Source organism: Melitaea cinxia, chromosome 24 (assembly GCF_905220565.1).
Source record: "Melitaea cinxia chromosome 24, ilMelCinx1.1, whole genome shotgun sequence".
In the NCBI taxonomy this organism is placed as follows: Eukaryota; Metazoa; Arthropoda; class Insecta; order Lepidoptera; family Nymphalidae; genus Melitaea; species Melitaea cinxia.
Window position 1 is genome coordinate 7,401,609 of NC_059417.1, and position 26,429 is coordinate 7,428,037.

A 26,429-nucleotide genomic window follows, 5' to 3' on the forward strand; every position below is an offset into this window, starting at 1 on the left:
TTCTTTGATACAGTTTTTTGCGTCTCATAGATTTCCTAAGCGTACCTACCTATACACCGAACTGTTACACCTAACTACTCAGTGAAATAGCGCTAAGTCCTAGCTGCAAGACGCAAGAGTCTTGCAGGCTATGTCTTGTTCTTGCTCAAGTCTTGCACGGTCAGTCTTGGTCTTGGTCTTGCTAAAAATACGCGGTCTTGTTCTTGGTCTTGGTCTTGTAAAAACGCAAGAACAAGACCAAGACTGCAAGACCAAGACTGAATTTGGGCAACACTAAAGTTAACGCGTGGCGGCCACGGGCAGTAATGAATAAATCAAAACTACTGGATCGATTTTAATCATTTTTTCAGTGAATGACATAGGCTATAATTATATTTTATACCCGTGCGAAGCCGGAGCGGGTCGCTAGTAATATTATATTCGCAGAATGAGTATCATTGCCTCATGGCTAATAGCCTCATACATACTTTAGAACCACAGACAGAACCAGTATTGCGGTGACATTCATATTGGAAAGTCGCGTTTGAGGAAACTTTAATACCATTTAGGGAAAAATAAACAATGGGTGAGTAGGTACATTAATAAATATTAACCTCTTTAAGATAGATTACAACACAATTATAAAAAATAAATTATATAAAAAATAATAGCTTCGCTATATTAGTTGACTATATTAATTTCTTGTATTGATTATTAGAAGTATTATTATTCGAAAAAACTGCAATAAAGATTATTTAATTTCAAAGTGACACAATTGGAAAATTTTAAGTCACAATAATTTTTTGGCAACGTTCACAACGTCTCATACAATTAGTGTATAATAAACAGGAAACTTCAATAAGAGTGTGTTATTGACATTATTTTTAGGGGAAATACCATTTGCAGGTTTGGAAACTAAAAAGCTTTTCGTACATAATAAGGTAAGGTATTGTTAGATGACTTAGATGTAGATAGATAAATACACCTTATAATTACATAGATGTAATTGCTTGAAACACCGTACCTACATAACCAATAAAGTAATAAAATATAGTTATTAAGTAAAATTATTATTAAGTAATATTTTCTCTATTGATCGCGCTGGTGTAATTTGAGTTAATTTTTTTTTTATTTTTCTTAATTTAATTTTAAATGTGCAATTAGGTATTAAAAAATACACCAAACTTGTGGTCTTTTAAATTTGCTATTAATAATTTAAAATATAAAAAAAAATGATTGAAATAATGTAAACTTAATAATGATTTTAAAACGATACAAAATTATCGCTATCTTATTATTTTTAATAAAGGTTCTTGCGTCCCAAGCGTAGTTATGCACATACCAATGTAGGTATAATTATCGTTAAAGAAATCTAAATTTACTTATTCGTAAGGAAAAATATACAAAAACCAAGTTTTAATTTGAATTAGAACCGACACTTTTGTTTAATTTTTACTTTGAGATCCAATTGCACTATTTTGAATGAAGTTTCAGATATAATTACTACCATCTGACTGTATCCAACAGATAAAAGTTTAACAAAAGATAAAAAATATGGTATATAATCAATGATAGCATATAATTGCGCCCTAAATTTGTGCTTTTTTACATATTTTTTAAAATAAAGAAAAAATAGATGATGTGCATGTGCAACGGGCGCAACAAACTTATAAACTACAACTATATTTACACTCAATAGATAAAATAATGAAAATCCTATATCGTTAGTCCAAGAAACATATATTACAAACACGAACACACAGACCACAACAATCGTTAATTCAATAGAATTACATATGTAGACTCGCGACCGCAAGTTCAACAGCCGGTTCCTCTGATCACTGCACCAACCTTTTAAAATAGAAATATATATGTATAAGAGTTAGGAAGTCATGCGTGGATTCTTTTATCATTCGTTAGAAATAATGAAAAAAGTACTTTTGAAACCTTTTTATCTCGTTTGTAAGTTATACCTATATGAAATGAGATCACCCTAGTCCTTAGTCATGTAATTCCCTTAACTCAATCTGAACAATTGCGTCATGTCATAAAACAGAATCAAGTTACCGAAGAACACAATTTGTTTGTTTCGTCGCAATAAATATGCCACACAATTTAAAGTGCAAGAGACGTAGGCTCCGTTAGGTATATGTTTACAATATTAATACCAGAATATTATAGTAATAATAGTAAAGAGAATTTATGAACTTGAATTTAAATTTCGGTTTAATATTTCACGTATTATAGAAGCCACGTTTTAGAAAAGTTTAAATTATTACCTACTTCCACACACATTTTTTTATACTACTGGAGTGATAAACAAGCGTACGACCTGACGGTAAACGGTTACCGTAACGTACAGACGCCTGCAACACCAGAAGCGTCACAAGCGCATTGCTGACCCTACCGACTGCCCCCGATCCTCCCAAGAGCACTGCCCGTGTTACTCGCCACAGGAACTCAACACTACTTGAGAGAGTTTTCAGTGCTCTTTAGCTGTGATCTTCTGTAAGGTTGACGAATTTCCCCAGACGGGCTGCTCCAATTTTGAGCAGGATATTTTATGCTGTGCCCAACATCAATAAGTGCTTATCCAAATATGTGACTGCTTTACTTAGGACTAGTACGTAGAAAAGTATTTTTACGCAAGGGATATAAATAATATCAATCACTGACTGACTGTCATTTAAAATATTTGCACTCGAAATGCGCAACGCATGGGTGGGGTAGGGTAGGTTTAATTAGGTACCTATTTACAAAGGCGATTGCGGATTGAAATATTCTACACAGAAAGTGTTTAAATAAAATAAAATATAAGAAACGCTTCACACTCAACGGCCCTCAGTAGGATTTTCTCCTGTGTTGGGGAACCGGGAATACACACAATAGACAAGCACAAACGCCCAGACCATGACAACCATCTATATGGCCAATACAAATGTTTGCAGTGAGCGGGAATCGAACCCGTGACCAGTAGCTCAACAGCCAGTGCTGTGACCGCTGCGCTAACGCGTCGTCAGTTTAAATTAAATAACATAACACGTGGTTCAATAAGTCCCGAGACTAAGTACTAAAAAAAAGGTCTTTTTTATAAAATTAATTTTATTCATCAATATATAATTATCTCCTCCAAGAGCGATACAGTCCCTCCAACGCTTTTCTAACTTTTCTATCCCATGTGCCAGTAATCGCTGGGGGCCAAGTCTGGCGAATAAGGGGGATGAGGAAGCAATTCGAAGCCCAATTCGTTAATTTTGGCCATCGTTCTCACGGACTTGTGACAAGGCGCGTTGTCCTGGTGAAACACCAATTTCTTTTTGTTCATGTGAGGCCGTTTATGCGCAATTTCGTACTTCAATCGCTCCAATAAGCACATGTAATAGTCACTATTTATATTTTGCCCCTTTTCAAGGTAGTCGATGAAAAGTATTCCATGCCCATCCCAAAATATAGACGCCATAACCTTACCGGCCGATTTCTGAGTCTTTGGACGCTTCGGGCGGCTTTCACCAGCCCCTCTCCACTCCGCTGCCTGCCGATTAGATTCCGGAGTGAAATGGTATATCCAGGTTTCATCCATTGTTACATACCGACGTAAAAAATCCTTTTTATTATGATTCATCAGCGCCAAACATCGCTCTGAATCATTGATACGTTGTTCCTTTTGATTAGTTGTAAGCAAACGCGGCACCCACTTAGAAAAAAGCTTTTTCATGGCCAAATTTTTATGTAAAATAGTGAAAACACTACCAGCTGAAATCTTCACTATCTCGGCTATCTCTCGCACTTTTACCTTCCGATCTTCCAATACGATTTTGAGGACTTGATTAATATTTTGTTGAGTCACTGCTTCATTTGGACGACCTGAGCGTTCCCCATCATTGGTGTCCATACGACCGCGTTTGAAGTCGGCATACCACCGACAAATGGTTGCTTTAGAGGGAGTTGATCCTGCATAACATTTTATAAGCCATTGCTGTGCTTCAACGGTATTTTTTCCCATTAAAAAACAATGTTTTATCAACACGCGAAACTCTTTTTTTTCCATTGTATCGAAATTACAACCGTAGCGTCAATTAAATGTTTCAAAATCAATAATATTAGTGTTCCATTTTTAAAAATTTGACACATATTCTTGTATTGATAGCCAGTACTTTTTAAAAATCAAAAGAGTTTTTAATATATGCGCCATTTCCAGGTTAGTCTCGGGACTTATTGAACGATCTAGTATTTTGCTAATAACAAGTTACAATATTAAACTTTCTTAAAACATTTAAGTCGTTATTGCAAAATAAGTATCTGGCCATCGAACAAGGCTATGATTGTATACAAGTTTGTGTAATTAGAATAAACTAGATATACCGGTTAGCGTTCTAAGTGAAATCACACTTTTATCCTATTTATTATCCACATATTTTTCCTATTTATTTATTTATTTTTTATTATTTTTTTTAATTTATTTTCATTATTATTTCTGTAAATGACATTATTTTGTCTTTCGTTAAGTGTGTATGAAATGAAATGAAAACATTTATTTCGTCATAAGGTGATATGTATATCATCACAATGCAATTTCATCCACAATGAAATTTGAATTAAATAATAAGTATTTTACGATAGATTTTCATTTTATATTGAAAGGTCAAAGTTAATAAAGGTAATTTATAATGATATTTTCTCTTTTATTGCTCACTTGAAAGCAAAGATTTTCAAAGAGGATGAAATTTTATTTTTGACATATTTTTTCTTCATGATTTATTTCAATAAAATATACCATTTTCTCAGTAAAATTAATAAGCACCTTTTCAGCATCACTCAACTAAGTACCTATTTATTCGTTACGTTTAATTGTAAGCTCATATCAAAAGTTTGAAGTTTTGTATGACGGTTATACAGTTACAAGTTGACAACTGTATGAAATTGTTATCACACCTACAACCATATCTGTATAAAAAATAATGAACCGCCGACATGTATAGCATTTTTTTTTGTTTTCGATATTGTCTGGACAAAGCCCTATTGTATAAATAAAGATTTGAAAAGATACACATAATCACGAGAAAATATATTTACCGGCGGTACGAAGTTCTCCGTGTGTGCTAGTGTCATATACCTTGGCCTAGATTCGTATTATCCTAATATACTTGGAATCCAAATAATCTGTAAAAATACAATTTATTATGATTTTAACATTGCACTATTTCGACTCGCGTCGGCGTAGTTTGTAGTTGCCCTGCTTCCTACTCCGCGGGTTGTAGGTACGATCCTCGCGTGAGTCTGGGTGTAAATTAATAATAATATTTAAACATAATACGGCCATTCTCCGATTAGCAAATTTTTCGTGTCCGGGCTTGTTTAAACCGTAATATCATCATATTCAATCATGCACTTTTTTATATATTTTAGATAGCATCCGTACCTAGCTGTAAAAAAAATATTGGCTTCTGTTTTAAGTAATTAAGACTAAATTAATTTAACTTATGTTCAAAAAACCTCTGTTCTCTAATTACCGTGACGTGTCCGCACACCAACTTAATCTTAAAACTTGCTTGTAATTTTTATAGCGTATAGATACTTTGATCCATTCAACGTTTTAAACGATATTAAGCAGCGTGTATCGCATAACAAAATATCAACTCAATAGAACCAGTCTACTAATAATTATTATGAAGTAATCGTATGTCCAATGGAAACTTCTAATTACCGTAACATCTGCTGTTCTCGAGTGCACATCCCTAAATAAAAGTATTTGGCACATCACTACCGTACGCATCGCGTCTCCTCAGTGTGTGCCGAGGTCCATCAGCAGTTGTATGACTCTCATGTTAGTGTACCACCAATGAAGCACGTGAGTATATAATTACCGTAGCCTTGGTTAAAAACTTTTCTAATTACCGTTTTTCTTATTTTAATACTAGATTTTTAAGATAGACCCAAGTTGATCATGTAAATGGAGACAGTACTTTGGCCTCCGTACGTTGTAATAAGCTAGAATTTGTATACTGCGTCGGTTTTAAACATTTTTGTGAAAATGTATCGTTTTCTAATTACCGTATACCAATTACCATATGTTTATAATTACCGTTGTATGAAAAAGTAATACTTGTTTACCGCGGTTTTCGTAGATTATTATTATCATTGTCCGTAAATATGTCTATATTATATGCTGACCATTCATCAAATTATTTAATTTATAGGATAGGAAAACCCAAAAAGACCAAAGAGGAAGTTAAAGAAAATAGAAGGCTTGCCGCGCGACAACGCCGAGAACGAATTAAAAATGCCCCTTTTTGTATTAGCAATCAAAGAAAAAATAAAGGAGAAAGAAGGGTACAATAAAAAAAATAAAAAAATACTGCCTATCTGCGAAATGTCACCAAAAGCCGGAAGAAAACTCAAAAAAGAAGTAGAGAAAATTTCAGAACTTACTATGAAAGACAAAAGGAAAAGGGAAAATTGAAAACAATCGAGGAAGAAGGGACCTTAGATATAGAGGTGCTTGATAACAATATAACAGATCCTCTTGAAACTCTGTCACACCACATCTCAATGATTTATCATATTCGCTGCGCTAAAAAGTACACTAAAAGAGTACAAAATTGTCCCGAAAATCCCAAATCAAAAAAATAAGATAATCAGCAAGACGAAATTTTTCTGCAGTCGAGTTCTTTTGAAAAAGAATTAGTTCCCTTGAAAAAGACACCAAATTTTAAACCTTCTTTAATCACATCAACGCCGCGTCCATCTAGTGCTCTGTCATCATCTTCTACTGAAAGTATGTTATTTTATTATTAATCAATAATGAGCATTTGACCGAAAATAAACGAACGAGCGTCTTCCTTGTGTTCAACACCAACTTCACCAACTTCACTATCTTCAAAGATAACTGTCGAGAAACCAATACGTAAAAACATCTCACTCTTATTGTTATTTAGAAGGCATGTATAGAAAACAAATAAAGAAATGTCATATTTGAGACAAAACAATAGAGCTAAGAAGAGCAAAAGAAAAGTACAGGAAGCAAGCATTAAGACTGAAATATAAAACACGCTACATCCAAAACCAAAACAAAGTCATGATAAAGAAATAGAACCAAAGTATTTACATAATAATAATATAGGGACTACTGTAGAGATAACCAAACAAGACGCCCAAATTTTTGTAGAGCAAGATGAGATCAGTCGCATTTGTCCTGGCAAGAGAGAATATATTTCAAGAAAAACGTGGCGTGAACTCATGTGTCTTGTCTTGTCTTGCCCATAGTCACCACGCTGGGCAGGCGGGTTGGAGACCGCAGGGCTGGCTTTGTTGCACCTAAGACGCTGCTGCCCGTCTTCGGCCTGTGTATTTCAAAAGCAGTAGTTGGATGATTATCGCACCATCGGTCGGCACTTTCAAGTTCCAGGGTGGTAGTGGAACTGTGTAATCCCTTAGTCGCCTCTAACGACACTCACGGGAAGAGAGGGAGTGGCTATATTCTTATTGCCGTAATCACACAGCATATTTTCTAATTACCGTTACATTAAATATAAAAAATTTCTAATTACCGTATTCATAAATTTTTTAAGTCTCATTATCTAGAAAACCACAATTAACTGTTACATGCCAAATTAATTATTGAATTCGTATTTTTGATTTGTTTCATATTTTAATGTGTTTAAGTCAAATCAGTGAAAAATAAAAAACGTCACGGTAATTAGGCAAAAAACGCCGAATTGGAGAATGACCGAATAATATTTAAACAATTCAAAACACCAGCTTTCGAATACAAAAATAAAATAATAATCAAAATCGATATACCAAAAAGTTATGAGGTAACACACATAAAATACCGTCGAAATGAGAACCTCCGCCTTTTATGAAGTGGTTTAAAAGCTTCCACATAAACTTTATATTTATTTTTTATTGTATAACCTTTTTTGTATAAAATATATTGACTATAAAGCCAGGGGCAAATATATAAAATGATATTTATGTTAAAATTACTAACAGCGTCGTGCATTCGCATTTCTCAGTTTCTTTGACCTTGTTGTGATGATTGAGTCATCAATGTGACCTTTGACTTCCTTGGGGTTAACGGCGATTACATTATTTTATTTCTAGTGTCCTTAACCGTTTTCAAGGAAGTAGACACTTATTTTGAACAAGCCTAATTTTTTTCTTCATTGCAAATGAGAGTTGTGTTTCTAATCGTATGTATGCACATAAGAGTTACATACTGTAAAAGCTCGAATATTTAACTTCAGTATGCTAATAATGGGAGTTGTGACCTTTATTGACTTTTAAGGAACATTTACTTATTTTTAGTAGAACTCAATCTACTTATTTTTTTTTATCATACAACTAGGTCGGTAAACAAGCGTATAGCTCACTTAGTGCTAAGCAATTACCTTAGCTCATAGACGCTTGCAACACCAGAAGGTAGGTATCGCAAGCGTGTTGCCGACCCTACTCCCAATCCCCCCAGGAGCTTTGGTCACCTTACTCACCACAGGAACACACCACTGCTTGAAAGCAGTATTATTTAGCTGTGATCTTCTGAAAGATCGAGGTACTTATCAGTCGGTCTGCTCCAGATTTTAAGCAGGATATTTCCTGCTGTGTCCGAACTCAGTTAATTATAATTGTCTCACTTAAATTGCTTATTAATTATGTTAAAAACAATTTCAGGTTCATTGTCGATTGCACTGACTCTATTCGCCGTTGTCTACATCATCGGCAGCGCGGAAGCCGGTAAATAGTTTTTTTTTTTTTTTTTATAAGTGGTAGAAACTTTAGCCAGAAGCTAATGAGTACTTAGAACTAAATCACTATAAATTAGCCGATTGTTTCTTTCCAATTATCAATGTGCATTATTTATGGCAGGGTACTGTAAAAAGAACGAAATTAAAACTTATGCAATTTTCATACAAACTTAAAATATCTGGGGGCACGGTAGTGTCCCCACCAAGACGAGCCAATAAAACAAAAAAAAAAAAAAACGAAAAGCACTGCCTATCTTTTCTCGAAGCGCTTCGTCGTTTTTTTGAACCCTCATAACTTGGGTTTGGATTATACCAGATAAACAAAATTCTGGGGATATGATGTCAATAGTGGACTTATTAAACGTATAAAGTTTCAATTGCATAGCTCTTATACTTTAGATTTTATTGATATCTAAAAAACCCCGATTTCGTCACTCACTGATGATCATCAAAATTCTTAGAGTACTTCCTGAAGTCCCAGAAAGCTGAAATTTGGTACGTAAGCTAGTATTAGTACACAAACAACAAAAAAATTCTAAAACTTGGAACTTTTACCCCCCAACCCCTTAAACTAGGGGATGGAAGTTTGTATCAGACTACCGCAAATTTTGATGCTAGAGGCGGAATATTGATATAGGGACTCCTTGTTATAAATAATAATCCATGCTGTCCCGCGACGGGGCCAAAATGAAGAGGCAGGGGGCAGCATCGCCAGCAGCAGTAGTCCACCTCACCAGCAGTTGTCATCTACAACATCGGCCGGTAGTAACGAAACGGCCAAGCCACATATTTTGACTAAGGTGTAGAGTTTGTGAAGTTAGGGCTTGTAGAGTTAGGCGTGTAGAATTAGAAGCTTGGCTCTACATGAGATCTGATAACTTTTTGACAGTGCGAGCCATATGATCTCGTCTTGGCAACATTTTACATGAAAATGTTTTTGGTGGGATCTGTTTGACTTAATGATTTAAATAATTAATCACTTAGGTATTCATAGTATTCGGACAAATATAATATATTGCATAGCATTTATTACGGAAGTTTACAATATTATACATATTTATACACAACTTAAGAACTTAAATATTTACCGATACTCGTAGTTATGATACCTACAAATCATGTCCGCGCGAAATGGTGCCAAGAATGCTGTTTTTATTTTCTGACTATTTATTCTGAATTTTGTATTTATGGATATTCAATATTTACCAATGACAATATTATGTACTAGCTGTGCCCGCGACTTCGTCCGCGTAAAATTCAACAAAAAAGTTATTGTTCAGTTTGCAGAGTTATAAAATAAAAAAAAGCGTAAGTTACTCCTTATTACATCAGCTATCTGCCAGTGAAAGTCCCGTCAAAATCGGTTCAGCCGTTTCAGAGATTAGTCGGAACCAACAGCCAGACAGACAGACAAAAATTGTAAAAAATATAATATTACTTTGGTATATGTACCATGTATATGCATTTAGTAATAAGCGGTTATTTTAATATGACAAACAGACACTACAATTTTATTTATTTGTATAGATTAGGCAGACAGGCGTGTCTTTAAACTAAACGTCAAGGTTACGATAGAGTTCGTAGAGTTCGCGATTACGATCACAATTAAGTCTGTAACATCCCTCAGCTGGGCATAGGTCTCTTTCTCCATGAAGGAAAAGACTGAAGCTTAATCCACCACGCTGCTCCACTTCGGATTGGCGGATATATTCCCTACTACGAGTAACGATCGCTAAACTACAAAACTAAACAACCAGGAACGACAGCTTAACGTGCTCTCCGAAGCACATGACGAGACCCAACGTGCATCGTTCGTGCAGACATCCAAACCGGAAACAATTATTTTTACAAATAAAAAAATTAATCCGGAACGGGAATCGAACCAAGCACAAGGCAAGTGCCGGTGTTAACCCGACTAGAAAAAAGGTCAGGCTCAACCAGATCATGTACCCGAGTAGAAATTTTTTCGTCTTCTTTATAAGGACCGGACCAGGCATGCCTGATTAGGACTAGATAATCTGGACCCGATCAGGAAATCTCATCTCATCCTGATCAGCAGGGCTATTCTGTAAATAACAATTTCGATATCGAGCTTCACCCGAGTGACAGCGCTCACTTCGAAAGCGAACCCACTTCATCTTGGTTTGGAATTCTGTAAACATTCCGTACGCACAAGCGATGTGAAGTGAGTGTCGAATCGAAGAGCGGCAATTTAGAGCTATGTTTATTTTATCGATATTCTTTTCTTATGACTTTATTTTAGAATATGTATATGAAGTCAAGTGTCGAATCAAGTCTCGAATTGTGATGTGTGAAGTGGTAAATCCCCTTACAGAATACCGAATTCATACTATTAAATGTCAACGTTCTCACGCAACAGGGTTCGACTCGTCGCCGCACTCACAAGTGTGGCGCTACGGGACTGTCGAGTTTTAACGAATACGAATTACGATATCTCACCACGGATTCCGCTGTCGAGACACGAAAATGTTCTTACAGAATAGCACTACAGGTCCAGACCAATCATCTGCGTTACATGCCTTATCTAGTCCTGATCAGGCATGCCTGGTCCGGTCCTTCTAAGGAAAACGAAAAAATTTTTACTCGGGAAGGTGCCTAAAGGGTATACCTACGCACCACCACACCAGAGCGGTTAATAAGATAGTTCATTTTCAGTAAATTTACAATTTAAAACATTAAATTCCTGGGCTTAGGAAATTCACCCTGTCACTGATTACTAGAAATTCCTTAAGCCCAATTAAATATAATTCAAGTATTACTTGATTGTGCTCAAACTTGATAACGTAGTTTGCGTTGTCGTTACTACCTAACTTTTCTTAAACTGTGTCTGTTTCTTTTTACTAGGATAATTATTTCTTTTTTTTTTTGCAAGAATTTAATCAAGTAAACAAAAATAATAAAGTTGCTTTTGCAACAGGTGGCCTTATCGCTAAAGCAGCGATTTATTCCAGGCAAAGGGGTGCAAAATATATACTATCACACATAAACATGATAAATATAGACGTACACAAATACCTACATAAACAAACAATAACTTGATAACAAAAGAATAATATATATGTACATAGAGAAAAAAAAATATTACGATGACATATTTGTCCTTGCTTTGGTTAGCTTCTTAAATTATTCTAATGTTTGAGCCCATCTTAGACGATAACAGGACACCAAATTATAGAAATAAAATTTCGTAGCCGTTCGTTAAAGTCGATACGTACTTACGTACATCAATTTTTACTCACTCATAAAACTTCAACCACCAAGTAACTAGGTGTTCTTAATTACCGAAAAACTGTGTATGACCTTTTGAGCCAACCAATTTTTCATAAATTTTTTAATTAATATTTCCAAATTTCCTTGCAATGTATCTGTGTCTACTCGTACTATTATATTGACTGTGAAAATCGAATAACAAAGATCTGTACAAACCCGTAAAGCATCCACAGCTGATAGGATGCTTTTTCTGCCATTGAGCAAAAAATTAAGATTAATCACTACTGATGATGACACACGAATTCGAACAGGTTTCCTTACTGTAAATAATTAGCGCTAAAAATTGCGAGATAATCTTAGTAATAAATTTTTGTATTAACCCATTTACACTTTCCGTAAATTATATCGGCTTGACCCTACCTAAATTAATTAAAATTACTATTTGTCACTAATTTATAACTTGTTTCCAAAACAATTAACAAGTCGCTTTCTACATAATTATGTTAGTATGTAGACACTAGACAGTTAAAGACTTGATATTTTGGAATGTAAAGTTAAAAATCTGTATTAAAGATAGCTTTTTAAACAAAAATAAATTATTGTTATTTCAGCTACAGGTAGCTGCCCTCTGCCGTCTAAAATCACCGGCTGTAGTCCGAAATGTTACCAGAACTACGAGTGCAGTAACGGCAAGGTGTGCTGTCCGAACTCCTGCAACACGAAGTCTTGCGTCGATCTTGCAGTGTTTGGAGGCGGCAACAGTGGAAAAGACAAGTATTCACAATGTGAGTTTAATGTTTGTTACTTGATATGATTAAATTTTTTTATTTATTTATTTATTTTATACTTTATAGCACATTTGAAATAAAATAAGGAAAATAACAATGTTCTAACTTTAAAAAAAAAATGTAATGGGTGCTTTATCACTAATGGTAACTTCTTATTAATTTTATTATTATGTTCTTTTTATTTTTGAGTATAATAAATTTATTTCGAAATTTTACAATACTATACATAATATATTCAATTCACAGTTTAAAAACTAAGTATATATTTCCAGATAATCTAAGATTATATTAATGACAAATATGTGTGGATTCTTTTATGCAAGATATAAATAATGAATAATTTAATAATAAAACACATTTTTTTAAAGAGTAGGTATCCTCGGAGTTTCTTGCAGACTCTTCTGCAGAATCTAGATTCCGAATCGATGGTAGCGCCACTTTAACTATAATTAGTTAATTAAAAGCAAATATAATTTTAATTTGTAAAATGACGGTACAAAAATGCCTTTGAAGCCTATTTGAGTAACAGAATTTTTGATTTTGTTTTTACTTCAATTTTGTATTTTGTTAGGTAATTTTAATTAAGTGTAGATACAATTAATTTAACGATTGATTTAGTAAGATCATATGAGAATACGATATAAATATATTAAAAAAAAAGTTTTCAAGTGTTTTCAATGTACAAAAATTTACGTAGAAATAGAACAATTATATAAATTTGTATGGTATTGAAAAAAAATAAAACAATAAAAAAAATAAAAAGATCTCTCCGGCGGGGAATCGAACCCCGGTCTCCCGCGTGACAGGCGGGGATACTGACCACTATACTACCGAAGACTGTGCGAGGTCAACCGAAATTATGATTCTAATTCAAAGTATGTTATATATTGTATATATCTATTCTCCCTGTTTTCGAACGTAATATTTACTTAGAGATCATCATCTGTGTAATATCCACGTTTAAATTTATTTTCTTATGCTTAAGTTTTTGTTTTGTCTCTCCTAAGTTTTATTTCATTTATATTATAATTATGTACCTATGTAGTAATTTAACTAATGTTAAGATGTAAATTATAATTATGATTACTTTTTTTAAGGATATTATTTTGACTTTCTTTAAGTATGTGTATGTGTTATAGCGAAATAAATGATTTCATTTCATTTCATTAAATTTCATATGATTTAAAGGTTTATCATACATAATGTGGCTGAAATGCTTGAAGTTAACTAACGTATTTATGTTATCAAGGATTTATATCACTAATTTCCAATATCACAATTTATAAATCTACACACACACACCACATGACAGATGTACAACAATTAAAATGTGACGAGTACTTTTTGAGTTACACATAACTTTGACTACATTAATGTTACTTGAGAATAAACATAATTATTTAAAATTAGAATGGGTATAACAGTAAGATAATAAGCTGTATTTAAAACATATATGTCTGGCCTTACTGACTTTTCCACCATATTTTGTGTTGTCTTGAGATACATTGAAAGGAATTAAGCAACGTTTTCGATGAAATATTCTATTAATAGTATAAAATAAAGAAAGATATTAAGAATAAATTTAAAATATCAAAAAAAAAATGTCTACCTATTAAAAATATAAACGATATAATTCAATGAAACATCATTTCTAAAATCGTGTTTTTTTTTATTCTAGCCGGTCCTGGGTCATACTGCAACAATCAGAAATGCAATTCCTTCGAAGTGTGCAAGCTTGACCCTATAACCAAGAGGATGAGGTGCATGCGCGCTTAAATAAAATACAATAAAAAATACTTATTCTATAATAATTTTGTTTTTGATTCTCTGTAAATTATAATCCACCCATTTATATTTTGTTTCTAAATAAAAGGCTTATATTGTTTACTTGTAATACTTGAATAAAAATTAAAAACTTTTATACTTACACAATTAATTTGTTATTTAATTCTTTGAAATGGCCAATTGGTTAAAGCTGCGTGGTGAGCGTACCTATTTTTTTAAATGTTTTATAAAAATAATCATAGACCAGACATAGGAAAATTCTAAGAAAAGGTGTAGCCCTACCTCGACCGAACACCAAAATCTACCGAAAAGTAGATAGGCCTACCTGCCTAAAGGACTACGTTTGCAAATTAGGCCAAATTATCAAGACGATTTAGTTATTGAAAACTATAAACCGTTATTGTGGGTTGCAGTGAAATAGGTATAACAAGGACTCCTAGGTGATTCAGAAAAAAAACGTGACATGCGTACTCTATGAATAGTTGGATTAAGCTGTAATTGGGGTCCTTATTACTGTTTTATTACAGAATAATAATAGGTACTTATATACTTTATTGCACTAAAAAAAGTAATGTACAGACAATTTTACACATAAAGTTGATGGCAAAGGTGGACTTATCTCTAGAAGAGATCTTTTCCAGTCAACCAATGGTCATGAGAGAGAGTGTCATATGATAATGAAAGCTTTATAACACAATATAATATATCAAGTAGGTACATAATACATATACGAATAAAAGAGGTGTAATAACATCAAAAATTGGCGCGAATATTAGCATACAATAGTGTGCTTAGTCTGTGGGTGACCAATGTCTTAGATGAAAATATAGCACTAGTGAGTGTAAGCACCCTCTCTTTGTATAGTCGATATTTCTCATTAGTTACAAGTCGACCCTCGGCAACATCGCTACGACTCGACGGAGCGATTCGTGAAACCGCGAATAAAAATATAGTTTTAGACATAACAGAAATTAATATTCAAACAGATAAAATTTAAAAAAAAAAGTTGTTGAAAAAAGTTTTTTAGTGGATGTTAAGTAACTTGAGAAAAGTTTTTTAAGTTCTTGTAGATATCTGTAAGTAAGTTATACTACCAATGTAGTTAAAACAGTCTGTAACATCCCATTGCTGGACATATTCTCATCACGTTGCGCCACAGGTGTTGGCGTATATAATTTATTAATAATATTATTCATAATGAAAAATTCGTCAAAATCTTTATTTTTAATAATAAATATTAATTACATATTGAAAAGTAACTAAATATCAAAAATTATTTTCAACAAATTAGCCGTAATTGGAATATGAACTTTATAAAGTTTCGTTTTTTATTACTTTTTGAACTAATTTTTATTACTAATTTTTGTGACACTGAAACTAATATGTACGAATTAAAATGTATATAGTCATTCGCTTCGCTTCAGCCTGTAATATCCCACTGCTGGGCCTATTTCCCCATGTAGGAGAAGGATCTAAGCTTAATCCACCACGCTGCTCCAATGCGATTTGGTGAATATATTCCCTACTATGAGTAACGATCGCTATCAGGTGTACATGATAACAACCGGGACCGACGGCTTAACGTGCTCTCCGAGGCACGTTGGGTGACCCACAAGGACTGCACAAACACCCAGACCACGACAAACTCCTGTATAGTCAACTGTTTATCATGTGCGGGGATCGAACCCGCAACCAGTGCTTTCAGTTCAGCGGGTTGCGGGTTCGATTTCTGCCTCAGTCGGGGTGTAATATACTATTTCTATTTATCTATAATCTATAATATATATAAAAGCGAAAGGTCACTCATCACGAAATCTCCGAAACTATAACACTTACAAACTTGAAATTTGGCAGGCAGGCTCCTTATAAGACGTAGACATCCGCTAAGAACGGATTTTACGAAAATCGACCCCTAAGGGGGTAAAAAGGGGGTTGGAAATTTGTATGAAAGTTCTATGTTTTTGAAGTAAGAGACTTGAAATTTAAAATTTAAGCTCTATAGATGGTGAAAAGGTGTCCAAATAGTATATCTTTAGAAATCAACCCTTTTTTGGGGTTTAAAACGGGGGATCGTAGGGTGACTCACTGTTCACGAAATCTCCGAAACTATAACACCTACAAACTTGAAATTTAGCAGGTAGGCTCTTTATAAGGCGTAAACTACCGCTAAGAATGGATTTTACGAAACTCGACCTTTAAGAGGGTAAAACGGGGGTTGAAGTATGAAAGTCCTATGTTTTACTAGTAAGAGACTTGAAATTTAAAATGTATGCTGTCCAAATAATGTATGTTTAGAAATCAACTCCCTTTTGGGGTTAAAATGGGGGATGGCCCACTCATCAGCTACAAAGTTGAAATTTGGCAGGTAGGTTCCTTACACGGCGTAGACATCTGCTAAGAATGGATTTTACGAAACTTGACTTCTTAGGGGGTAAAACGGGCCTTGGAATTTTGTATGAAAGTCCTATGTTTATGAAGTAAGAGACTCGAAATTTAAAATTTATGCTCTATAGATGGTGATAATGTGTCCAAATAATGTATCTTTAAGAATCAACTCCTCTTTGGGGTTAAAACGGGGATGATAGGTTGACTCATCACAAAATCTCCGGAACTATAACAGCTACAAACTTGAAATATGGCAGGTAGGTTCCTTATAATGCGAAGACATCCGCTGAGAACTGATTTTACGAAACTCGACCCCTACGGGGGTAAAATGGGGGTTGGAAGTTTGTATAAAAGACCTATGTTTTTGAAGTAAGAGACTTGAAATTTAAAATGTATGCTCTATAGATGATGAGAAGGTGTCCAAGTAATGCATCGTAATCTATATATATAAAAAAGAAAGGTCACTGACTCACTCATCACGAGAACTCAAAAACTGCTGGATGGTCCATTCATCCAGGATGGACAAAGATGAAATTTGGCAGGGAGGTAGATTATAATTAATAGACGTCCGCTAAGAACGGATTTTGCGATATTCCACCGCTAAGGGGGTTTAGTTGGGGTTGATAGTTAATGAAACATATACAACAGCTATAAGTTCGCCTGATAGGTTATTTATACTGCAGCTTGAAAATAAAACCAAAAATGTGGTGTATAGAGAGGTTTTATAAAAATAACAATTAAATTATACTAAATTGTGCCTTTCAAAAAGTTACTTAGTGGATAAGCATTTAAGTGACTGACAAAAAAAATTTTGCGTTAAACATCTTAATAGTAATGCATATCATCATAACCACGCGGACGTAGTCGCGGGCAATAGGTTAGTGTATTATAAAACAAGGTCCCCAAAAGTGTACGTAATCGATTCCCTCGAAACCTACTGAACGGATTTTCATGTGGTTTTACCAATGGAGAGAGGGCTTCAAGAGAAAGGTTTATGGAACAGCTAAGCCGATTTCGATAAGAGTCTCACTGGAAATTTGCCGGGAAAACTTTGTGACACACTGATTTCAACGCGGACGAAGCCGCGGGCACAGCTAGTATATTTATATATGTATTATTTCTATGTATGTTTATGAAAAAAAAATAGTTATAACAGTCGGCTGTTACCTGTAACACAAGCATTAATTTGCTTACCATAGGAACAGACGACCGTGTGTGTATATGATATTTATTTATTATTTATTTGTATTTAAGCACCCGCAGCTTATATCTAAAGAAATTGTCTCAGAATTATTTTTAAATCCAACTTCCGCACAATATTATTTTTCCTAATTTTTTGTTAAGCAACGCATTCACAATGTGGGTATGCATGTAGTTAGCGCAACTTAACTAACTGCTTCCTACGCCAGGCTGGTGGGTATTCACAATGCTGGTGCGATTCGATCGATAAAATCAATTTGCTGGATATTCAAATAGGTATCTATTCATTAATTTGTTGCAATAAATTAGATCACACACATACCATCACACACAAATATTCTATACACAATTACCTACACATATGTGATATGGTATTCGAGTTTATCGATTTTGACAGACGATTTTGAAAGAAAAGAAGAATGCTTTCAAAGAATGGAAAAGAGTGGAAGATGGAAATGACAGAGAAAAGAAAATAAAAAGATCAGATTACCAAAACATTAAAAAGAAGGCTAAGAAAGCAGTCGCTATCGCAAGGGCCAAGGCTCAAGATAAGTTGTATCATTTTTTAGAGAGCCCACAAGGTCAAAAAAATCTTTTTAGAATATCAAGAGAGAGAGAGATGAATGCAAGAGATGTAAACCATATGAAATGTATAAAAGACGAAGCGGGGAAGATTTTGACGGACGATGAGGAAATAAAAGAACGCTGGAAGAGATACTTTAATAACTTGATGAATGAAGAAAATGAATGGAGCGGAGTGTTAGAAAATGTACGAAGTAATGAAGGAATGGTGAAAGAGGTAAGTATAGAGGAAGTGAAGATGGCAGTGCAGAGTATGAAGAATGGAAAAGCAGTTGGGCCAGATGGTATACCAGCGGAAGTATGGAAGTTTTTGAAGGCGGATGGATGGAAGTGGCTGACTTTATTTTTCAATAAGTTGCTGCAAGAAGAGGTCATACCCGAGGAATGGTGCTACAGTTCACTGGTGCCCATTTTTAAAAATAAAGGTGTCATACAGGACTGCAGCAGCTATCGGGGAATAAAGCTCATGTCACATAGTATGAAGATATGGGAGAAAGTGATAGCGCGACGAATGAGAGAAGAATGTAAGGTCACACAGAACCAATTTGGATTTATGCCGGGCCGGGGAACTACGGACGCCATATTTGCACTCCGTCAACTCTGCGAAAAATATCGACTCGCACAAAAAGACCTGCATATGGTGTTCGTAGATCTGGAAAAGGCATACGATAGAGTCCCCCGTAAGGTTCTGTGGTGGGCTATGAAAGGGAAAGGAGTGCCAGAGAAGTATGTACGACTTGTTCAGGCGATGTATGATAGAGCTAGCACCCACGTCCGGTCCGAAGCCGGGGTAACTGACAAGTTCAATGTGGCTGTAGGTTTGCACCAGGGGTCGGCTTTAAGCTCGTATCTATTCCTCCTGGTAATAGATGTTCTAACATCAGACATACAGGAGGAAGCACCCTGGTGTATGCTGTTTGCTGACGACGTTGTTCTTGTCGGAGATAATGTGCTTGAGGTACAGAGCAGACTGGGAAAATGGCAGGAAAGACTAGAGAGCGCGGGATTGAGGATAAGTAGGTCTAAAACCGAGCACTTGTTCTGCGATTTCAGCGGTTCGTCCGGTTTTTCCCATATTGCCTTGGATGGTGTATCCCTACCAGTCTGCTCCGACTTCCGCTACCTTGGGTCATTAATACAAAATGACGGCAACATAGACCGTGACGTGAAAAATAGAATAAATGCGGGATGGATGAAATGGCGACAGGTCTCTGGAACAGCTTGTGATCCACGAATGCCCCTTAAACTTAAGGGGAAAATCTATAAAACGATCATAAGACCTGTCGTAATGTATGGATCGGAATGTTGGGCAACAAAAGTGACAGATGAAAGAAGAGTGCACGCAGCCGAGATGAGAATGCTAAGATGGATGTGTGGAGTAACGAGGAAAGATCGGATTAGAAATGAGTATATAAGGGGAAGTTTGAAAGTAGCACCCGTGACAGAGAAAATGAGGAGCAATAGGTTAGCGTGGTATGGGCATGTAATGAGGAGGGATGACCGCTATGTCGGTAAAAGAATGTTAGGGATGAATGTCGAAGGACGAAGAGCGATCGGCAGACCGAAAAAGCGATGGATGGATTGTGTGAGTGAGGATATGAGAAAGAAAGGAGTAAGCACTGAAGTGACGAATAATAGAGAGGAATGGAAGAGGAAAACATGTTGTGCCGACCCTACATAAGTGGTATAAGGGCAGGAAGAAGAAGTTTATCGATTACAAATAACGATATATTATTCCCTTGTAAACGTAACGAAAGACATGAAAAAATATAAAAAGTGAATGTGTAAACAAAATGAACGGCAATATATCGGAAACGGACGTTCGGGAGCAGGATGCGTCATGTCCGCTATGGGAGAGGCTGGGGTGCGCGCGCGCTGCTCGTTTCTGCAGGCGACGTCTGAGGCGAGTGGCTCCGGAGGGCGACGGTAAAACTAGGTGAGTTAAAGAATTATTTTACATACTAGTTGTGCGTGCGTACAATGTACACACAGAAGTGAAACTTCTTTAGGCAACTAATTTTTAAGTCTCGTTTATATTTATACAAATCTAAAGCTTTAGATTTCCGTTCCAGCGCCATCTAGGTAATGCAATGTAATACTATTGATATAAATGTAACGACCTTTCTAGTTTCTATAGAACACGCTAGGTGGCTCGTTGTTCGACAAAAACGTTGCACATCTTCGTGACGCTTATATTATTATTACTATATTGCGTTACTCTGTAAAAAATTTACCCTCATACGCCTAAATAAGTTTCACTTCAATAATAATATTTAAAAAAACTAGCTTAAGGCTCAAAAAATTTGACATTTAGCTAGTGTCTAGCCTAAAAGTACAGATAACATAAATAAAGATTAATCATGTACGAGATTACAATTATTTTACAGCTAATGATACTGTTGTTGTTGCTTTTTTTTTTAACAAATAAACAAAAAACACAATATTACATTACGAGTTTTAATTTATTACGAGTTTTATTTTTACGAGTTTTATTTTATTTGTTTAAATTTATAATAAATCACCGAAATGTATGTACACATAAAATTTCTGACCTACTGAACCAAATTGGTTATTTCTCTTTTTCTTTATGGGCGAAACTAAATTGACCGAATCAATTGAATTGGTAAAAAACCGGCTAAGGGCGAGTCGGACTCGGGCATGAAGGGTTCCGTACCATTGTCCACAAAGTTATTTTGTCTAAATATTTTTTTATTTTAGTTTTATGATTTATTATTAAAGAAAATATACAATTAAGTATTTTGTGAATATTTCAAGTGCCTACCATTACCATTACCGTACCTGTTACCATTTATTGATATCGAGCAAAATAGGCAAAAACGGCGTTTTTTTGTATGGGAGCCCCCCTCTTAAATATTTGTTTTATTTTGATTTCATTATTTGCTGTTGTAGCGGCATCAGAAATACATAATTTGTGAAAAATTTCAACTGTCTAGCTATCGCGGTTCTTGAGATACAGCCTGGTGTAAGACAGACGGACGGACAGACGGACGGACGGACAGACGGACAGCAAAGGTCCCGTTTTTACCCTTTGGGTACGGAACCCTAAAAAAGGACCTCCTTATGGTCAAAGTAGCCTTCACGCAGCAGTGGAACGTTACAGGCTGCTTAGATTCAGAGTGGATATAAAAAAATGTTACAAAAATAGCCTAGCCATATAAAAGCAAAATTTTCTAAACGCTTAAACGTCTAATTAATTTACAAATGACTGCCATATTTACAACGACAGATCAAGATAGCCTGAGCTCTGGAGTTAAGTAATAAAGCTTTTATAACGGTTAATTTTACCTCTCGCTTTATTTTCATGTAAATGACTTGGTTTACTTATTTTTTAATTGCTTGTTGAAGGACAAAAATGTAGTCTACAATCGAGTAAAATTAGAAATAGCATTATTAAACTAAATTTAGTTAGAAACTTCCGACATTCTCTTATTAAGATGAGTATACCTAGTACCTAGAGAGTACCTATATAGTTAAGTTTGACCCATAGAACACATTAGATAAAAGCCACGATAGAAGCACATCCAAGTTTCCTTAATAATAATCACTATAACATTTACAACTTAACAGAAAAATAAGATAACAGTTAAGTATACTTTATATATTTTTTGATTCAGAAGTATTTTAATTCTAATCTCTTATGTAAATGCATTTTTCAATTATGTTATATATATATATTTAATTTGCATAAAACTTAATCAACTTCGTACTTGAAACTTGAATTTTTCAAAAGCAAAATACCTAGGTACCAATTAATAAAGCTTACTATATTTTTGAATTTTTAAGAAATACTATATTTTTAGTGTCGCTACTAGATGGTGTTCATTGGAAATGTTAAAATCCTGCATCGCGCTGAATTCTGTACTTCCTTCAGTGATGCCCACTCCAAGTCTCCGACGACGTTCGAAGACGAGGTGCGATCTCGCTAGGAGACACCCTTAGGACGGATGTTTTCCGCGAGCCAGCCCTCCCTCTTCTTTCGCAGCCGGTGTCTATAGTACCCGGCCCCTCTCACCGGTGACGCTGTAAAGGCCGATACGCAACAGCAACTCACTCGCCCAACGCAACAGAAACTAGAACTAGACCAAATATAAAATCTTAAATCTTAAAATGGCTTTTATGGCTAAATGGCTTAATCTATAAATTGGCTTGAGCAGCCAGGTTCGATTCCCGCTGGAACGGTCGATTTTTGATATGATATTAAAAAATGTTTAGAATTTCCTAGTGGGTAACAAAAAATAAAATCGTACAAATAAAAAAAAAACCTCAGTGTTGCTCTGGTTTCTCTTCAAAAGGCATAAATTTTTTCCGTGGAGAAGAACACTCAATCAATCAAGATTTCTGTATTTTTTGTTATCTCAATTGAAATCAAATGTACGATAATTACAAAGATGTGTTCACATCTTTGTAATTATCATTTATTTTTAATTTTTTAGTCATATTACTACTTATGTTTTGTAGTTTTTTTAATTCAAAAAAGTGACACATGTTTAGTAAAATTACAATATAAACTGGTCAACATCTGATTTGATAAAGCACAAAATTGTTTTGTTAATATACTACCTACGCTTTTGTTGTGAAATTACCATAGAAATTTTTAATAGTGTAGTAAAGCGTGCGTAAAAAAGATTCAATAATAAAATAAATAAAAATATACTTATTTATCGCCGCTGCTAATAATTACTGAGCTTTATTAATTTCATGACACAAACGTTATACAACTTTAATTTCTAATTTCGTACTGTGTGGTCACGTGCGTGTTGGTAAGATTTGGTAAAGTTTAGGCAGAATAAGAAAATTTTGTGTTCCGTAACACGGCAATATTTAAAATTACACATGAGTTGCTTCAAAATCTGACTCGAAATCATAAATTACTCTATTCGCGTAGGCTTCATATAACCATCTTTGAAATTGAAATTATATTAGTTTTAATTAATTATTTATACTCAAAAGAGACGTTGGGTGAGTTAGGCCACATGCTAGCCGGCCTAAACGAGCCCAGCGTGTCGATCTCTGTATGAATTTGGACAAAACGAAAGTTATGTTTAACAACCAGGTCATACCGAGACAGGTATCGGTCGATGGTACCCTTCTCGAAGTTATTCAGGATTATATTTACCTATGCCATACTATCAAACTAGGCAGCAACAACTTCGAGAAGGAGGCCGACAGCTGAAGAGAGCTGGGCGGCGTTTGGCAGGCTTCGTCGAGTCTTCACTTCGAAATCGATCTAGCTAGGATTCATTTTTAGAAAATGTCGTTTTGTCCGTGTTTTTAGACAACGAAAAACTGCTACACTATTCATAGATTTCGCCATTATTTACGAAGTTTTTACTGTACTGAACTGTGTTATCTTTTAGTCGCCTCTTACGACACCCACGGGAAGATAGGGGGCGGCTATATATTTTATTGCCGTAACAACACAGATATTTTGTCCAAATGAAAGTCCAGTAATAAAATAAAAAATAAATAAAACAACTACCGCAGATTAGCTGGAAGAGACTTCTTCAAGAGTTATCGCTACCGGCTTTCTACATATAAACTATATAATGTGTATAACGCCTGACTGAGCGCAGTAGTCAGTGGTCGTCGTCCGGGCTACATCTGACGCCCTTTAGCAATAGTTTTAATTCATTAGTTTTGATTCATTGCATATTGGAAAATTACTAAAATCGGAAACATCGACAATTTTTTTATTGTCCGCTTAACTTAAACACGCCAATACGCCAACACGCCAACACGCCAATACGCCAATACGCCAATGCGCCAACACGCCAACACGCCAATGCCCTAATACGCCAACACGTCAACACGCCAATACGCCAACACGCCAATACGCCAATGCGCCAACACGCCAACACGCCAACACGCCAACACGCCAATGTGCCAATACGCCAATACGCCAACACTCCAACACGCCAATACTCCAACACGCCAACACGCCAATGCGCCAACGTGCTAATGCGCCAATGCGCCAACACGACAGGACGCCAACAAAAATAACAAACCTGTTTAATAACGAACCGTTATTTATGATATTATATCTGTCCCGGTCCGGAAGAAGCCACTTCGCCCGCCATCTAAGGACATCGTGGCAAGTTTGCCGGGAAAACTTTTTGACTCACTGATTTAAACGCGGGCGAAGCCGCGGGCACAGCTAGTATATATATATATATATATATATATATATATATATATATATATATAGGTAGTATATAGGTCAAACCCACTAAATTTCGTTCGTGTCAAGTCATAAAATCAACGAAAAAATAAACCCCACCGATAATAGCTCGTCGTCATTCGACCACTACTAAATAACCCATGCTACATGTACAGACAGAAAAAGTGTTACTAGATATTTTAATAACGTGAAAGAATAATTTTTAAAGTTTAGTTCTGTACAAAGTATTTTTTTAACTGACTTCAAAAAAAGGAGGAGGTTCTCAATTCAATTGTATTTTTTACTAACCGACGTCAAAAAGGAGGAGATCTCTCAATCCGACCGTATTATGTATACCGTACCGTATTGTGTACCGTTTTATGTATGTTTGGGTATAACTTCGTCGTTTATTAACCGATTTTGATAATTATTTTGTGTTGGAAAGGAGATATCCTAAGTGTGGTACCATGATAAGGAAACCAGGATCTGATGATGGGATCCCAGAGAAATCGAGGGAAACCCTCGAAAATATGCATAATTTTTACTGGGTGTACCGATTTTGTTGATTTTTAACTTAATCGAAAGCCGATGCTTATAATGTGGTCACATTTAAATTTCATTGAGATCCGATTACAACTTTTGGAGTAATCTTTGATAACACGTATTTACTTGACTATTTTTTCGTCTACCTACATTGTATTACTGATCGATATAATTGAAGTCGGTTTTTTTTTGTTGGCCTGTAAACACAATTATGTGAGCTACCTCATAACTTGCAACTGGATGTACCGATTTTGATTATTTTCTTTTTTTTATTCAAAAACTAGTGATATATAGTGCGTCAGATCTCATGTAAATGAAATTGACAAGTACTTTTTGAATTATCCCTATTAATCCCTATTCAATTGACAATTTTTGACTACCTACGTTGTATAATTTGTCAATGTAAATTTTCAAAATAAAATCCGCAAGTCCCGTAGGTATATGTAAGTATTCATAGCGACCGTGAAACCTAAAGAAACAAGAACACTAAAAAAGCAGTATTAGCCCTTCATTTCGTAAAACAGGATAAAAGTGCCTAAGTACCCTTGTATATTTTTTTACCTCTTCATGTGGTCGCTGACGGTACTATATGGTTACACAATTAGGACTTTCAATTCACTGCCCTTTACTGTCAGTTTGGAGTTGAATTTCGTTTAGTACACACGAAGTGTTTCCTTGTTAGATAAATTTAAAATTGCCAGTATCTTACTATATACTAACTTTTCAAAAATAGTTTAATAACTATATTTTAATTATAATATAATAACAGTAATTAGTGAATTTGAACGCGTTCGGTTCGCATAGACGCGAAAAAATATTTCTATATTTTTATACAATATTAAATGTACACAAAGTAGATACATACAGCAACATTCATAACAATAATATTGTTTGCTCGCAAACGAAAAAATAAACGACTTCAATTACATCGAAATGTAATACAAAGCAGGTAGACGAAAAAATAGTCAAGTCGCGTATCAAAGATTACTCAAAAAGTGCTTATCAGATCTCGAT

At 35.0% G+C, this 26,429-nt stretch overlaps 1 protein-coding gene and 1 non-coding gene across 3 annotated transcripts; one reads left to right on the forward strand and one right to left on the reverse strand.

The window, feature by feature from the left end:
* The first annotated feature begins 425 nt into the window (after positions 1–425).
* On the forward strand, positions 426–14,666 carry LOC123665711. 2 transcript variants are annotated; one of them, XM_045599971.1, is made up of 4 exons: positions 428–565; positions 8,650–8,712; positions 12,566–12,739; positions 14,421–14,666. In XM_045599971.1, the coding sequence occupies exons 1-4, from the start codon at positions 562–564 to the stop codon at positions 14,516–14,518; spliced, it is 339 nt and encodes a 112-aa protein (XP_045455927.1). In that variant the 5' UTR covers positions 428–561; the 3' UTR covers positions 14,519–14,666. The 2 variants fall into 2 exon arrangements, with proteins under 2 accessions (XP_045455928.1, XP_045455927.1); XM_045599972.1 differs by lacking the exon at positions 8,650–8,712 and having other exon boundaries at positions 426–565.
* Trnad-guc lies at positions 13,508–13,579 on the reverse strand. Its single transcript has one exon. It is a non-coding gene; the product is annotated as a tRNA-Asp (tRNA).
* Positions 14,667–26,429: the final 11,763 nt, after the last annotated feature.

What these genes read in the sequence shown, in the direction of transcription:
- LOC123665711 (XM_045599971.1), top strand. An exon ending in CATCGGCAGCGCGGAAGCCG is followed by an intron (nt 8,713 to 12,565) that starts GTAAATAGTTTT and finishes TTGTTATTTCAG; the next exon opens with CTACAGGTAGCTGCCCTCTG. An exon ending in AAAAGACAAGTATTCACAAT is followed by an intron (nt 12,740 to 14,420) that starts GTGAGTTTAATG and finishes TTTTTATTCTAG; the next exon opens with CCGGTCCTGGGTCATACTGC.